At 47.7% G+C, this 17,034-nt stretch overlaps 1 protein-coding gene across 1 annotated transcript in view; it reads right to left on the reverse strand.

Moving 5' to 3' along the window:
- NFIA (nuclear factor I/A) overlaps positions 1–17,034 on the reverse strand; it is a gene marked incomplete at both ends in the record, with an annotated part of 86,726 nt that overhangs the window by 60,060 nt on the left and 9,632 nt on the right. The window contains one exon of the mRNA XM_010159455.1: positions 1,041–1,115. Coding sequence (XP_010157757.1) covers positions 1,041–1,115 — 75 coding nt within the window. The remainder of the gene's footprint in view (positions 1–1,040; positions 1,116–17,034) is intronic.

Here is a 17,034-nt window from a genome sequence, read left to right on the forward strand (position 1 = left end):
GACAGGGTGGCGTTACTGTACAGCTCAGCACTCGCTGCAGAGAAGGTCCCCGAAGGACTAGCACCTACGGCCCTGGATTACCCGTAGTCTCCCTGCAAGGGCGTGTCCATACGGTTTCCTTGGACTATCTGGATTATCACAGAATCACAGACTGGTTTGCGTCGGAAGGGACCTTAAAGACCATCCAGTTCCAACCCCCCTGCCATGGGCAGGGACACCTTCCACTAGCCCAGGTTGCTCCAAGCCTCATCCAGCCTGGCCTTGGACACTCCCAGGGATGGGGCACCCACAACTAATGTCACAGCACGATACAGTCAATGCACCTTTGATCAATGGAAGAGGGTGGTGACAGGTACTCTTAATTCACTGCTGCTAGTGAGTATTGACAGGCCGGTAATGATCACGCTGCAGCGTGTCATTCATGCTGGGGGCATTAGCATTCTTTAAAGGTCAAAAAACAAATCCTCCCAGAAGACAGAATTCCATAGAGTTAATGGAAAACGCAGGCCTTGCGAAGTCATGACACAACTGAGGTTATCAGGGCTGAAGTCGGTAGAGCCGTTGGCATTATTCATGGGTTTGCAGTGCACACGCACGCACGCGTGGCATGTATGAGCACACCGTGCCCAAGCAGCGGGAGAAGATCCCCGGCTTATGTGCACAGATCGTCAGTTCTCCAGGGCTGGTTAAAATTCAGCCCTCGGATCCTGCAAGGGATCCGCTGGCTAAGCTTATCTTTGCAGGCATTTATCTGCGCTCTGATACAGAGCCTGCCCGTTTGCAGCTGGGTACCGGACGAGGTCATCCACCTGCACCCGCCAGTTTGCAGAAATAAAATTATTTACTTTTAAAATTAAGCTATTTCATTTTCCTACATTAAAAGAACTGGCACATAAACACTGTCCAGTGGCGAGAAGCAGGGAGAAGAGACTCTCAGTTTTAAAGTCTCTGTTTTTGAACGGGGAAGGGGCACGATAAGAATCAAAGAAAAAATCTGGGATTGTAGAAACCACATAAACCGGCCGCAAAATGACACTTACTTTGTGAGACTCGTACTAGCTCAGTCACACTGAAAACACCTGATGTGACAAAACTGTCCTGGAAGCCCAAATGTCCTACAAAACAAACAGAGGGAGAGAACTGCGATTAACTTTAAGCATTTAATGACAGTATTCTCAAATACTTTACATTCATTTAGACTTCAAATGTGACATCTAATTTCCCACTTAGCAGTAATTATTGTTTATGTAGGTGGGTAACTAGTCATACAGCTATGTAGGCTGCTTTGTGGTTTCTATCTGGAGGTTAGCAAAGCTAACATGACACATCAGCAGGGAGATTTTTACATGTTAAAGCATCTCAACAGGAAATCTGAAACAAAAGAGGACTATTTTAATAAACGGTTACCTTGGGTGACCCCTAATGACTTCACAATTGAAATGAAAATACTGTACCTAGGAAGCAGACAGGACAGCTAAGTTCCATAATCGTTTTAAACATTATTCTCTAAAGAAACATCTGATCAGGATTATCTACCCATTCATTCAAACAAAACAAGATTTAAAGATGTACTCTTCATTTTCTAAGGTTACACTGGGGAAATCTTAAAATAGCTGCTGTACAAAAAAAATTAAATTAAGGACTTTCCCACCAAAAAGAAAAAAAAAATCCCTAACATTTAAACCTAGCCTTCAAAAGGAAAAATAAACCTCTCCGTAAGAAAACTGCTAACTGGGAGCTTTGGACTGTCTTCAGGAACCAGAGCGCACGCTTCCACGCTCGCCTCCCTTGTGCAAGGAACGCCGCTGCACTTGGTAGCAAAATGGAATTACACTTTACGTAACAGTATTTTCCTTCTCTGCAAACATGCCCACCACCAAATGTTCATTTAATTTTCACGGGTATGATCAATTACAAAAGGAGCAGCTTTCGGGCTGCAACGCAGGGCGAGCGTGGGGAGTGGGACAGGGCAGTTCACGCGGCCGTAGCTGGGCTTCAATTAGAGATGTGCCGTTAGGCGCTCAGACTGACCTCCTGCTTTTGAAATCAGGGTCAGAGGAGAAATCTCAGGATAAAGAGATTATGAAAAGAACGGCAAAGTCCTACTTGTCCACAGGATAAGTGGCATACCTTTTTAGGCTGTCCTACTTAGAGTCACTGATTCCAGCGCACGCACACGTATATTACTGAATGTTTTGCGGGGCACCATCTGCTCCGTCGCTCGCTGTCAGACTCAGCACAACTTCCCTATATCCTACCGTACCCCGTGCTCATCACGGCAATACGTGTGCACCTTCCCATCGTGACCAGAGCAAGAGGACTAACGCAGGCCGAGTGTGTTCTCCTGCCTTTCTTTCGGGGTCGTTTAAAAACCCAACACGGCCCACGGCCATTTCTACCTGCAGATGGGAAGTAAAAGAAATACATCTAGTGTGCAGGGCGACAGAGAGTGACGTGTCAAGGAACGTGCCGGGGAAAGGGCTGGGACAGATCCGGAGGGAGGTCAGCCGTTCATCTCCAGCCAAGCCCTCCTCGATTCTGTTCCCGCAGGGTTGCCCTTCCCCGTTTGGGTGAGGATCCCACGGTGCCAGATGAACGCAGCCGCTCAGCTAACAGACTCCAGACAACTTTCTGCATCAGGCATGTTTTTATACTTCAGCAATAACGATGAGTTTCCAAACTGTGTGTATGTATATCTTTGGGCATCCTCGTGTATGTGTGTATACATATGTATTATGTACACAAACATATAAATATACACAAATCTGTCATGCTCCAGCTGTAGATAAATGTACTATAAAATATTGAAATTGATGCTGGAATTCAACACAAACAAATTCCTCAATCTGCAAACAAGGTTTTTATTTACATCGAGAGAATAAATTTTTCTCTACTTCAAATGAAAAACGTTCTTACGAGCTTTTATTTTCCCTTATTTTCGACTTAGAAATAGCTTCCAGGTAATTGTACACGCTTTTGCCTAATCTGCTTGCTATTTTACCATAATAAAGGTGATGACTACATCGTTCTGCTTTCTAGAGATGGTTGCTGGCCATACCCAACGTTTGTTCGTTGACAATTTCCCAAGTATTTTTAATATGAAGATCTACTTTTCATATGCTGCAGCAGACCTGCCTATTGAATTAAATGATCTGTGAATTAAAAATAATTCTCTCAGGTCTTCACTGAAACCACTCATGTGCCTAAAATTAAGCATATGCTTAAGTGCCTTGCTGGATGAGGGCCAGGACGCTTACTACTCCGCAGAGCCCTTCGCAGGGAAGCCAGTCTACGCGACGTAACTTCCCATACCGCGCTCGTCATGGCAGTACCCGAGCACCTTCCAGAACGGCATCCAGCAACACCACGAACATCTGCCACGTGTTGGTTTTTCACCGTGCGCCACACGGGCTCTGCTCCGGTGTCCACTTCCACCTGCATCGCCCAGGCGGGCTCCTGTCGCGCTGAGAGTGCGGCTGGAATTGAAATGCGGAAGGGAAAACCAACTCACAGCTACGGTGGGACACGTGGCAGATTTGTTAGGGGAAAGTCTAGAGCCCTTTGTGATCATCCAATAAAACACGGTGGCATGGCTACCTGCCTGACCTTAACTTAGCAAACACGGGTAAAACCAGAAATGGAAACGCCGCAGAATGGTTGTAAATCCATCCGAGCTCTCAGGGTCCCACAGGCCATGAGAAGAGCTGACGAGGGGAGCTTGGGCCCGCTAACTTCATTGTTCTTACTTTGCTGGGTATTCCAGCAACCTCCACTGACTTCTGTAGGAACATTTCCTGCCTGTACATGGAATAGCAACAGTTACACAACAGCGCGCAACGAGAGTGATCAAATTTTCATCCCTCAATACTGAAAATAAACATTTCTCAAATGAAGGGTGAATTTCACAATTGTCCAATTTGTTATTTACTTATAAACATTAGGAAATCGGGGGCGCATCTCGCCAATCATTAATAATTGATACCCATAAAAGCAGTGCCCTTGGCTTAGAGTTGTATCTTGACCTCAGCGCGATGCGCCGTCGGGCTGCAAGCTCCCAGCTCAGTCGAGCTCCACGAGAGTTTAAAGGTTTGCCTGGATGGTTCAGGTTGCAAAATCCAGGCCTAAGACTGTCGCTTTTGCTGAGCTGTGATAACAGTGCGACAAGAAAATGAGAGTAACAGCACAAAAGCCAGGTGCAAAAGAAGAATGACTGGGAAGTAAATAGCAGGGTTGACAAAATATGTGAAGTAAACATTTTGTGCCCATTAACAGGGGTCAAAATGAAAAAATATACCAATTGGCTGTTCCACTTAATTCTGAGTGAGAAAAGAATAGGTAAAGCCAAGCAATTCCATATGCAGATGTTCGTGTTAACGAGCTCCTTTACTGAAAAGATGATTAAACCTCTTGCAAGCTTGCAAGGCGTACTCGTCGTACGGCACGTTACTGAAATGCGTGCACTGCGATCCTTTTGCTGAAGACCCCTCAGCCAGGACGCTGAAAGTGCTGCCTGTGATCTGGTTATCGCCGCAGCTCCGTGCGACAGTCAGATGCTGGTGTGCAAAATGAGGATGCGAGAATTTTTACTCACTTGTAATAAACTAACAGAGCCCATTCAGTGAAATTCTGGGTATGAATTAAGACACCTGGCTGGCCAAGGCAGCCCTGACTCAGCAAAGGGGTCAGAGCACGTGCTTAATTTTAATCACCTGCTTGACTACAGCACATGCTCATTTGCCCTGCCAAATAACGACGGGCTGACCGAGTTACGCAGGCATTTAACTACATTGCTGAACGACTGCCTTCAACCCAAGTCTAGGTCCAGCTCAGAGTTAGCTCGTTACACCAGACCTCACTTCGGTTCACCAGCATGACCCCCCAAGGGGGGAAAAAACTCGGGCTAAAAAGACGAAATAGAATTGATACTAACTGATAAATCATATGCCGTTACCCAGTTGCGCGTTTGGTGTAGCATAAAACCGCGCTGCAGCACTACCGTAACAAGTACCACACGAAAACTGCTTTTCCATAACTTGATGACTGCTTTAACTGGGGAGAAAATACATAACGGGATTTCCATAGTCTTCTTTTCATCCCAGCGAAGAAGCCAGAAGAAAAGGCCTGAATTGCTGGAGCCTAATTCTGATCTCAAAGAAGTTTTAAACAAGTCTTTCTATCAAATAGAGTTTCACCTAATTTTCTCTTAATTTACACTGGCAGAGGAGAAATCAGGATTAGGACTTGTTGTCTAATGCTATTTGTTTTGAATTATTAAGCAAACATTCCTATTTCAATGAGTAAACGTGTACAAAGGCAACTAACCTTCGTCCTAAAATCTAGCTTACAGGGAGAGTATTGTCTGCTTTCCCAATTAATGCTGTAAAAAGGAGTCTCAGACGTTGAGCTACCAATCAACAGCTTGTGTTGTAGCTTGAGAAAATCATGACTGATGCAATTACTTTTATGTAGAAAGTCTGAGTATGGTCTATAGGTTAAAGTTCACCGAGTTATTGTTCCTTAATTGAATATCAGGAGATGTTTTCAAGGTGCTCAAGGTATTATTGTTATTTAATTAGCAGGCTTCCTTGTGTAATCCAACAGTATTATTTTTATAATAAAATCGTTAGGCTGCACCATAAATACACAAGGTATTTTCTAAACAGAGATACAACTGAGTTCCTGAAATCCAAGCTTAAACAACTCCAGAGTTACTCCTTTGAAGATGAAAAAGTCCAAATCCCGTTATTTCTCTTCCACTACAGTCCGAGTGGCATTGTATGAAGCTTTGGAGAACAGTTTTTTGGGAGACTCTGATTCCTTTTCAGTGTTTTGAAATTGCACAAGTCCCGCAGACTAGCACTGAAGCCATTTCTAAAGCCTTTGTCATGTTCAGCATCTTACTATACATAGCCATCTTAAAACCTTAAAATAGTAATAATCAATTAGGGTCTCAAGCCTATTATCTTAACCAAATACCTGATTAAAAGAAAAGCCCTCTCTGCTCAAAGTGCAACTTGATTCCTTTTGGTTTTATCCTCTAGATAATCCCGTGTTTCACAAACAATGTGGAGCAATAACATTGATTAGAAAATTAATGTCTGTATCACACGGCACATGCAGGCCTTGAGCGAGGGGATGTTATCAGGGGGAACCCGGATCACCCCGAGGACTCCCGGAAGGTTGGTGGCTGCACGGGCTGAGGAGGATGGGAGTGACAGTTAGTCCTAATCCGCGTTGACCAGCAAAAAGGAAGGGACAGAATAGGCGTGCTTCAGCCGAGACCTTCCTAACATTTACACTCCGCTTAACTGGACCGTCAGTTTATTAAGCCTGGGCTGAGGCAGCCACAGCCTGCATCCCCTCCCAGAAACACATCCCCCTGCGCAGCCACGCAGGCAGCCCGGCACAGCGGCTGTGTGCCCCATGCTCGTGGGGGGCAAGGTGTGCCCCGCTTCTGGGACGTGTCTGCCGCTCGGCAAGTGTGGGGGGCCGGGGGGAGCACCCTGGGCTGAGACCAGCTGCCCAAGTGCTTCTACCCACTCACCCTGCCCAGGGCAACAGCAGTGGAGTTCACCAGGACGTCACAGAGTCACAGAACCGTTTGGGTTGGAAAAGCCCCTTAAGCCTACCCAGCCCAACCGTTACCCCAGCAGTGCCCAGCCCACCGCTGACCCCTGTCCCTCAGCACCTCGTCCACACGGCTCTGAAACCCCTCCCGGGATGGGGCCTCCCCCCTCCCTGGGCAGCCCCTTCCAATCCTGACAGCCCTTTCCGGGAAGACATTGTCCCTGATATCCCATCTAACCCTCCCCTGGCACAGCTTGAGGCCGTTTCCTCTTGTCCCATCACTTGTCCCTTGGCAGAAGAGACCGACCCCCCTCTCTGCACCCTCCTTTCAGGGAGCTGTAGGGAGCGATAAGGTCTGCCCTGAGCCTCCTCTTCTCCAGGCTGAACCCCCCCAGCTCCCTCAGCCGCTCCTCACAGGAATTGTGCTCCAGCCCCTTCCCCAGCTCCGTTCCCTTCTCCGCACACGCTCCAGCCCCTCAGGGTCTGTCCTGTCGTGAGAGGGCCAAACTGAATATACTTGGTCACTACCCCGTGCTGGAAATGCAAAGGTAGATCCATGGGGCCAAACTGTGCACGACAACCTGGTATCTAAACAGACCTACCCAGACGGAGGAGAGGTCTCTCCCAGGTGCCACAGGCCGGGGAACGTCTCCCCCTGCAGAGGACAGGCAGCAGGAGGCAGCTGCCCACAGGGTGCAACACCACACACAACTGCAGCGACGTCTGCATTGGCCAACGGACCCCAAATACCCATCCCCAGAGCTGGCACAAGGGCCTCATGTTAACTGCTTTGTACAAAATACATTCCCCAATTTTGCAAGTGATAAACCTTTAATGGTAAATTATACCACATTTTAAATTCATGGGCTTTTTACAGAAGAGTTAAGCAAGATATTACACATTAAAGGTGATAGAGAAACCTCTCTCGTTCCCTGACAAATGCTCCCGCTTCTATTTTGGCTTGTTATTTCCAAATTAATTTTAATGCCACAGCAGTAGCTCACCTTGGCCAAATTACAGGTTTTCTTAGGAAATAACTGCCGGGCCACATGTCACACAGGCCGTTATTCTCTCCGGCTCGCCTACCTGCCTTTGGCTGAGCTTTTAAGAAGCCCTAGAACTTTCTTTGTGGCCCATAGCAGGATGGATTAGACCGTCCAGGGCATGTCGTGTTAGTACAATAGAGGAACACTTTTAAGACTTTAAAGTCATGTAGTACAATTCTAGGCTGGCTCTTTCTTGTTAAAAAAAGTAGAATGGGAGTGATTGAAAGAGAAAAGGGCCAATATTTGACAACAGAAATCAGCATAACCTCCTAACAGCGGCAGTCATGGATGACTGCCCTTTGACCCGGGGAGATTATGTGGGATTTCAATGACAACAGCTGGAAGTGAGCATGTGAGAATAGAGAACACAGATCTGAGGCCTCCTACAAAAGGCTGCACAATCCCTGCCCAGATCTGAGTGTTGATTAGAAATTGTTTCCTGGTCCTGGCTTAATAGGCTGTAATAATGAAAGTTTTGTTAACCCTTCCTAATATGCAAAACCGCTGGTAAATGATTTCCCTTTTTGGGTTTTGGCCGAAATGCCTGCATCTAGCAGGCAGTAAAATCGGGAAGCACTGCTGATTCTCCCGGGTGCACTTCTGATCCCAGTGCTCAGTTCAGCTCCGTTTCCGCGCCGTTTGGTCACAGTCGTCACCGGGAATCAGCACCTCGAGGCACTGGGAGATGGCTCGGAGAAAGGATTCTGGGGCCTTCACTGGGGAATCCACCTGACCCGCCACAATGGATGTTCTCCCGAGGGGAATCCGGACAGGAAGTCACACACCTTCCATACCCACGCCATTTTAGAACCTCTCACAGTGACAATGCCTAATTATGACTTCAGGAGGTGTCACACTGCGCTCCAGAGGCTGGGTACCAAATTAATGAAGGTGGAGCCGAGCAAACGTGGCATCAGGCCGGCTGCGGCACCAACAGCCTGATCCTGCGCGCATCCCCAGCAGCGTCCGCGCTTGGGACATGCAGCTCGTTCCGCATTTAAGTGCAGAGGTAGTGGAATTAATGGCAACTTATTAGCGTTAATGAAGCGATGACAGATCGGAATCCATCATGTCAGGTTTTGTCCAACCGGAGCACACAAAGATAGCTCCTTTCTCTTGAAGACAAAGATGATCTTGAAGCACTGAAAGCCCTTCAAGTTCACGTTAAGAACCTTGTGCAATGGAAATCGTTCCAAGATCTAAGATGACTGGTATGATTTTTCGTTTCTGATGACTCCTAACATTGCAGGGTATTTTCGGTACTCGTGCGGTGAGAAATCAGTTAAATACAGTTTTTTGATACAGTGATAAAAACGAAGAATCTCCCTCCCTACCGTATACCAAATTCGATAAATAAACTAACTGCATTAATACCGATAGGCGCCTATAGCTTGAAAAACAACAGATGTCTTAAATTAGCATATTTCTGTTTCAGGTCCTCAATCCAAAAAGCAGATATTAAAGAAAAGAAGAAAAATCATTATAAACGGTCATACTCATTTGGCAGCTTATAAAATAATGCACTCCTCAAAAGCCTTTCGAAGTAAACGAGATGAAATCTACTCTGGGATAATCATTCTGGAATATTTATGGCGTCCAACAATAAAAAAGAGTAATAAAAAGAAAAGCCTGCCTCCCCGAAAATAATAACATGAAGGCGTTATTTATCTCCGTATTTTCGTATCAGCCCTGGTTACAAGAGCCATGACAGCTGTATCTCCAAGGTCTGCGGCGATAGTGCCAGTTCAGCTTCGCAGATCGAAGCGTGACTCAACGTCCAAATGAGCCCAGAGAAAGCACCCGGTTTCCCCGAGCTTCCCGGGGGTCTGCCGGCATGTGCTCCCTCGGAGGCGGATGACAAACACGGGCGCTGGAGGGGGAGACAGAAGGGGGGTACCGCCGTCCCCCTTCCCTTCCCCCTGCACCAAAGCCCCAGTGTCACGAGCCAGGCTTCGCATTAACCTCAGGACCCCTTAGAGAGCTGAAAAAGCTCCTAAAGAGAGTAACGTAAGGAAAATTTCTTCCCATCTGGTCTTTTTTTATGTCAGCATCCTATTTCTGGTACAGCTTGGAAACCCCAGTTTCTACCACTCGCTTGTCTGGGGCCAACGCTCCATCAACTGTTCTTGCCCCGCGTACTCCTCAAGTATCAGCGGAAGTTTTGCCTCCTGAATTTTGTCCACTGACCTCTAGGGAGCTGCTGGCAGGAGCAAGGGCTAGCAGGAGGGGACGCTGGGGCTGCACGCCGTAAGCGCGATGCGCAGCCACGTCCCGGTCTTCGCCTCCATGGAGCGTGCCTCGGCACGTGCAGAGTTTACTTGGGTTTACACGACTTCCAACCAGAATTTAGCTACAGGATTAATGCCATCAATATTATTGTTGATGCTGTGTGAAGAACATCAGTGTGAAAATAAATGTAAGGATATCTAAAAACTGGTGTGGAATACTTGGGTATTCAGACTAATCACGGACTGAAATAAGCACATTTGTTTCAAATCCTGTTTATAGCACAGCAGCCCCTCCCTCCTTTAAATCTTCCTCTTAACCATAGTGATGTTTATTGAATACCTGTCATTTCTCCAGCAGCATGTGCCAACAGCGGCTCACCAGTGCCAGCCTGCATGAAAACCCTTCTGTCTCCTATTCTCCAAGGGGCTCCCTCAGATCAACTACTCACCATACCCAATACACTGAAACCCATAAATTTGCAGATACCGCAGTCAAAATTCTTAACAGGGAAGTGCACCCATTTTGCCCAGTGTAGCATACTGAAATATCACATGGCGAGAAGCATTTCTCACCATGTGTAAACTGTCAATTTGATTTGAAATTAAAATTTTTGATTAACATGAGCATTTCTGAGCCTCCCGCTGGCAGCAGCCCTATTGCTGAAAAGTGACATGATTTGTGACACACATGCTGTACAGAAGCCCCATGCCAGCAATTGTTAAACCCATTTTCATTCGGCTTTAATACGGTATGACACCGAGGAAAATAATTTTAATATTTAGGAGAAAGAGGGTAAAGGCTTAAGGACTGAAGTCCTTTATGGGTATAAAGCAGGATTAGAGCAGCACGGAAAAGCAGCACGGAGGTCTCCCCGTCTCACAAGTCATGTCTCTTTTCAGCAATAGGGACCATCTGCAGGAGGCTAAGAAAGGTCCACGGTGAAGCACAAAGCCTTCTTTTAAATCCAGTTGATATTTCAAACGCAGCATGAGGTACTTTCCACCTATGAAAAATGCACGAGGAAAGGCTTGCAACTTCAGTAATTAAACCCTCTCGTACGGGAGGTGGGCCTTGCTGGTTTCCCCAGCGCTCTGTTCTTTTTCCACCTTGAGCGTTTCCCCAGAGGTATTGGTGGTCACTGGAGACGCTGACATTTATACGGTGAATTACTTATGAAAGAGGAAAGTTTTGTGACTATTGAGACTTTTAAGCCCAGGAATCCACCTCTTGGTCAGGGCGGTGGGAAGGTTTTTGTGAGTTTAAACAGCTACAAGCGAACACAAGAAACGGGACGCTTTTGTGGCGACAGCTTTGAGGGCTCTGACACACGCACGCAGCGCACAAAAGTTCGGAGGGGATTTTTATAAACGTAAGCCTGTGTCACTGCTGCAAGCTGCTGACTCAACTGTGTCACCTGCCTATTTCTCAGAGTGGATCATTTTTTTTCCAGTAACATCATGTTCTGAGGAAGTTTATCATGAAACAAGTATCACGAACAGTCATTCTGAGCAGCAGAACAGCTTTGATAAGCGTCGACACGCATCTGACTTTTCTTTGAGCTCCTAACACTATTCATCACATCAAACACCCGGCGCTGCTGGACTCTGTGTTCCCAGTAAACACGGACCGGTTTCTAATTGCCATGATACAGCCAGTTAAAAACATGTCATATTTTAAAAATAATTTTAGATGGTGACATGAAATACCAGGATGATTCAGGTGCCCTGGAAGTATTCAGTCCTGAACATAAAGCCGTGGGCTCGTTTATGTTAATAACAGCGCTTGAGAATTCAATCTGCATGAAAAACACGGCCCTCAATAAAGCCATGATGTACCGTTATTGTAAGTATGCAGGTTCTTTTAAATAACTCTTAAGTTTAAATAAGCGCTGTGTGTAAATATCAAGTTTTAATTACTACATTGCCAAGAAATTATACAACTGGACTCAGGGATGCTGTGATTATTTTAGGATCCATAAAACCCTCCCTCGGCTGGCGGCAGCTACGTGTGCCCTCCAAGGTTACTCTGCAGGCACGCTCGGAGCGGAACCGAGGGAGTCTGACGCCCTGTGGGCACAGAGTTAGGGGACTATGAAAAGAGTTGTTGGGGCTTTTTTAAAATGTGCACGTTATAGTTATAGGATTAATTCTCATATTCAGAGCGTGTGGCAGAATTCTCTAGAAAAGCCCAGCATCCAGGAGGGGCTGGTGGGGCCAGGGTTGGGCAAGGTGCTTTCCTGCCCTTCTTTGCTGGAGATAGGGACACAAACCCCGTCAACTTCCTCAGCTCGTTCCTCTCCTCCTCCCCCCAGCACTGCTCCCTCTTCACACCAAGGCACTTCTCAAAGACCACGGCTGGCCACCACAACGGTGGGAGCTGCAGGAGTGTCTGCTGAAGATTATAGTATAAATGAGACGCGAAAATAAGGATGTTGGGCATGGAAGCCAAGTCGCAAAGATCAGCCAGCTCCACCTTTCCCCACGGGCTTCCCTCTCCCTTCGGAGTCACTTTTGCACCTCCTTTGCTGTCACCACCAGCGAGCAACCTTCAACTGACAATAAATTGACAATGAGCAAATCATGTCACTCTCGTTACCTATTGTCCTTTCCGCTGTATCACATGGAGTTGTCTCTCCAGAAGGCTGCTACTCCTCTGCTCTTTGCACGGGACACATATTTCCTAAATTTGGTAACTTCCAGTCCCCACGAGGCTGACTTCCACCAGGTTTACACATTAGTTATTCTTGTGGCTGGGCAGGAAAGAGACTTTCCTCTAGTCACGGCATGACCACACCGTCCCTGACTGCCCGCATTACCAGCCCGCTGAAGTTCGGCTGGGGCCACCCTGAGGCCCCGGCATGGAAGAGGAGGAGAACCTCACCGGGGCGGTCTCCCCTTGGGCGCAGGGTACCGAGGCAAGGCTCCGGCACAGAGCCCTGATACACTCCCGGCAGGGAGGACAGGAAGGGATGGGTCTGGAAGCACAGACCTTGTGCTCAAGCCTGCAGAGGACCTGGAGCACAAAACCTGATGCTGAAGGCTGCAGATGAGGGCACTGTAGGCAAACACTGCACACCTCACACGTACGGGCTTGCAGCTGCTGTCCAGGGAGCACAGCGGCACCCACTGCAGTGCCACCCTCTCCGAGGAGGCTCTACGGACCGAGGGCTGGGAACTGAAGGGGTTGTCCCCTTTAGCAAAGTACCTTTAGCACAAAACCTCTGGGTGGCCACCAAGGTCTGCGCCAACTTCACCACAGCAACACAGGACATTTCCAGAGGAGAACGAAAGGGGGGAATGACTAGCAAAGGCATCAACGAGTCTCCACACGGAACATGTCACCCCTCATCGTGCCAGCCCCTCCCCTGGGTGATGCAGGCCCTCCTGTCTCAGCCCAGGCTCTGCTCGGGCTATGCTGGGTCTCTGCCGCCTCCAAGTATTGATGAGGAAGCCCCGTAGACTTCCTGACTGCCTCCCCAAGGACTGATGCACTTGGGATTAGACAGGCAAGTGTGCTTACAGATGGTGGTGGAGAACCCACAGTTTACCAGTGGATAATCCCCGCAGCCATGTCCCAGACTGGCAGCCCAAGTCCAGCGGGAAGTGACCGCTGGATGTGGACACCAGCAGCAGAGCTCTGCACCGTGACTGGGACTCTCTTTCTGGTTAATCCTAAGCTTGTGTTTTGTAGGGCAGGATGCCTTGTCTACATTCCTGTACAGACTACGAATGGACATTTATTAACAAGTACTTGGGCGGAGAGCCCAAAACTCTAGACTCCTGGCCTGGGACTGTACGACAGAGAGGGCCAGTGACCCCCGCTTGTGTTTGCTGTACTTCTACAGACACACGTTGGTGTGACAGGGGCATTCACTTCCCCAGGTTCAGGCCAAGGTCAGGCACGAGGACAGACTGGACTTACTTTCTCTGTGAAATCTGCTCCGAATATAGCCCAAAGAGGGCCTCCGAGTTCACTTCTTGTGAGTGTACTGGGAGGGATTCAAGATTAACAGAGTAAACAGAAGGGGCAGAGAGGGACCTTCTTGGTCCTTATCTAAATCCATGTGCTCATCCCATGGGTGGCAGATAGGGCGGTTCCAAGGAAGGTGCCTCAAAGAACTGGGATGACAACAGTGGGATGTCTCACCCCAGGAGGCTACCTCCAGCAACTCAGACACGCTCTTGGCGTAGAGGTGAGGTCCCAAGATGAATCTGTTGCTAGAGGCTGGGTTGGTCAGCTGGGCCTTTGCCGTCCTTTTCCCACTGTAGAAGGCTGAGCTCTCCAGGCCCTCTTACTCCTCCCCAGCAGTCTTGTGTGCCACAGTGCAATTCTCAGGGACGCAGAGATGTGGCAGTGGGGTGGAATCCCTATGTCAAATGCCCTATCCGCATGGATTTGGACAATCTGAAGATACCACAGGGGCTAGCAGGCATAGCAGCCTGGCTTACCTGCCCTGTGACAGCCACCAGGCTGGTTCTAACAGTACTCTGCCTGTAAATAGGAGGCGCAGTACCGCGACTGACTACATGACAAGCAGACTTTTTGCTGATGAGCAGCAGTCGAGTGGGCTGAAAGAATGAGAATAGAAAAGGAATTCCACTCAGAGGGACCTTTACGTTAAACTGAAGCAACTCAGTAAAAAGGAAACCCATCCATTATGGTTTATAATGCATAAACATCCATTTCTCCTCTGTTCCTTCTTTGCCTGCATTACTGAAATACAGAAATAAAGGAAAAAATATGATGGATGGATTTTGGAAGACTCAGAGTTCAACTCAGGATGGATGTGATCCCAACATTTCTGATTCTTATCTCATCGTAATTGGAATAGCTGAACCTCTCTTGTCTGCAAAATTAGGCAAGACATCCTGTGAGAATGGGCTCTTTTTCACAGCAGTTTAGTCCCTAGACGCATAAAAGAATGAAAACAAGAAATGGAACAGAACATTTCTACTTTTGAATAATGGCTTCATTTGGGCAGTTTAGCACAAAACTTCCCTGGAAGACTTGAGGAGGAAGTCCTTGCTGCCAGCATGCCCATCCCTAGGCACATTCTTTCACAGAGCACATAAACACTTCTCTAAAACGATAATTTATCTGAGAAACTCCCCTTTGGTAGAAGTCAAGAGAAAAACAGAAAGAGAAGAAAGTACACGTGGGCAGCAGAGACACTGCCCACTCTTCTACCCCGAAGAAATCATTCAACCACGCCAACATGTCCTGCTGGAGCTACCTTTGCTCTTGCAGCCAACTCCGTGTACTCTGGCTTTGCAGATGAGCAGGGGAGGGGTGGGTGACTTCCCTGAAAAGCAGGATCTCAGGTCCAGAGCAATTACAGCATTAATCTGAAATATCTCAGTTTTAAACCTCCCTGGGGTTCAGCAAAGAGAGAGATGGATTCCCAGAAGACCCAGCATCTCTGCTGATCACAGAGGGAGAGTGAGGATTTTAGGTCCATAGCTGCTGTTTCATTTTAATGCCTGATGTTAGGTGGATGACATCCAAGCCTTAAAAGTCCATACACCATGTCAGCATAGACCTGAAAGAAAATCTGCTTTCTTCCCCATATCTTGCCACAGGCAGTACCTCTGCTTCCCTGCCCTTACATTTTTATCCAGCTACTTGTTGTGATAAGATTTTTTTGGTTGGGTTTTTGGGGTTTTTTTTTCTGATTCAGAAGACTGTAAAATACTGTAAAGTATTGCTGAGTTATCCTTGTGTTCCTGTCCTTCATCTGGTTCATTTGCAGGAGGGAATAATGATCTGTCACCAAGGTAAATTCATTACCCGGCAGATAATGCCACAGTGTTTCTGCTGCCCATTTCACAGTAAGACATTCTTTTTCAATGATGTTGCATCTCTGTTCTCGTGGGAACAGTTTACGGCTGACATAGCAATAGTAGTAATAACAACTTACATTTATATTGTACACGGGATGATCCTTAATTCTCTCTGCTCCTAACCGTGGACGGCTCTCTGTCCTGCTGCAAACGCATCCTTCAAGGCCACGCCAGACAGAAATCTGGATTCGCTAACACCGGGTTGCCTCACCCCTCAGGTCTTTGCTCGGGTTGTCATATCCTTTGCAGCCCCTTTTACTGTCGCTCTAAATTGAGCTGTGGATCTCTACCATACCAGTGCTCTAAGCCTTCCCTCACAACAATCTGTGGGGTTCCCCTCCTGCCTCCAAACCACAGCTACCCCCGTCCATCAAGCTGCTCCCCATCCTCTCCCGCTTCTCGCCTCTTCCCTTCGGCTGCAGCTCAAGCTCGGGCATGCTCTGCTGTACGGTAAAATTGGCTCCCCTCTGTATGGCACGGGGGACACGGCGAGCTCTCTGCATTCTGCTGCTGGAAATTTCCTGAAAGCCAATTTCCTGATTTTTAAGGACTTTGAGGTATACAACATGTGGGAAAATTGCAGGTGGTCTGCACTGCAAAGCTGGTCAGGTGGGGACACCCCCCCAAACTCCAGCAGGCTTTCAGATGGGGATGCAGCTGTCAAAGAGCCTTCTGGTACAGCTCGGATTTGAAAAGTAAAGCACAGAAGTAGAAAAATAACAGGGACAGAGGTCTGGATGCTCTGCGAGCGAGTGGTAGGAGCGCTGTGAGACGTGGCAGTGAGCCCAAGGAGGGGCTCACGCGGGCAGGGGCTGGGGAGCCGGCCATGCCTTCTGCAAAGGCCAGGGAGAGAAGAAAAATACTCGGCTCCCCCACAGCACCCCTGTCTTTTCCTTGTGCCTCCTTTAGCCAGTGACAGGAGCGAGGTGCCGCCTCCTCATTCCAGAGTGTGGCTTGCAGCGGATCCCCTTGCCTCAAGTACGAGTGAGGGAGGTGGGAGGTGATGATTAGAGACACTCTAAAATGATTACATTAATTGCATCTTATGAAAATGGAAAACAATGGCAGTGCGTAATAATAAAAACCCACTGTAACCACGTACCTCTCCTGTTTACTAGAAAGTGCTTCCCCGACTACAGATTTACTCTGGGGCACAGCAGGAAACTTTTCTGTTGGCCCTTTAATTTAATGGCCCTTTTTTGCCTCTTTTTTTTTCCTTCCAGAGACAAACACCAGCTATCAGATCTGCGTTTCCCATCCACTCCTCAGCCTCCTCAGTGCAGTGCCTGGAGGTGATAGTGTGAACTCACTCAAGAATGTGAAGGCATTTTATAAATCATTGGTTTCAGCAG

Source organism: Eurypyga helias, unplaced genomic scaffold, assembly GCF_000690775.1.
Source record: "Eurypyga helias isolate BGI_N326 unplaced genomic scaffold, ASM69077v1 scaffold35829, whole genome shotgun sequence".
Classification (NCBI taxonomy): Eukaryota; Metazoa; Chordata; class Aves; order Eurypygiformes; family Eurypygidae; genus Eurypyga; species Eurypyga helias.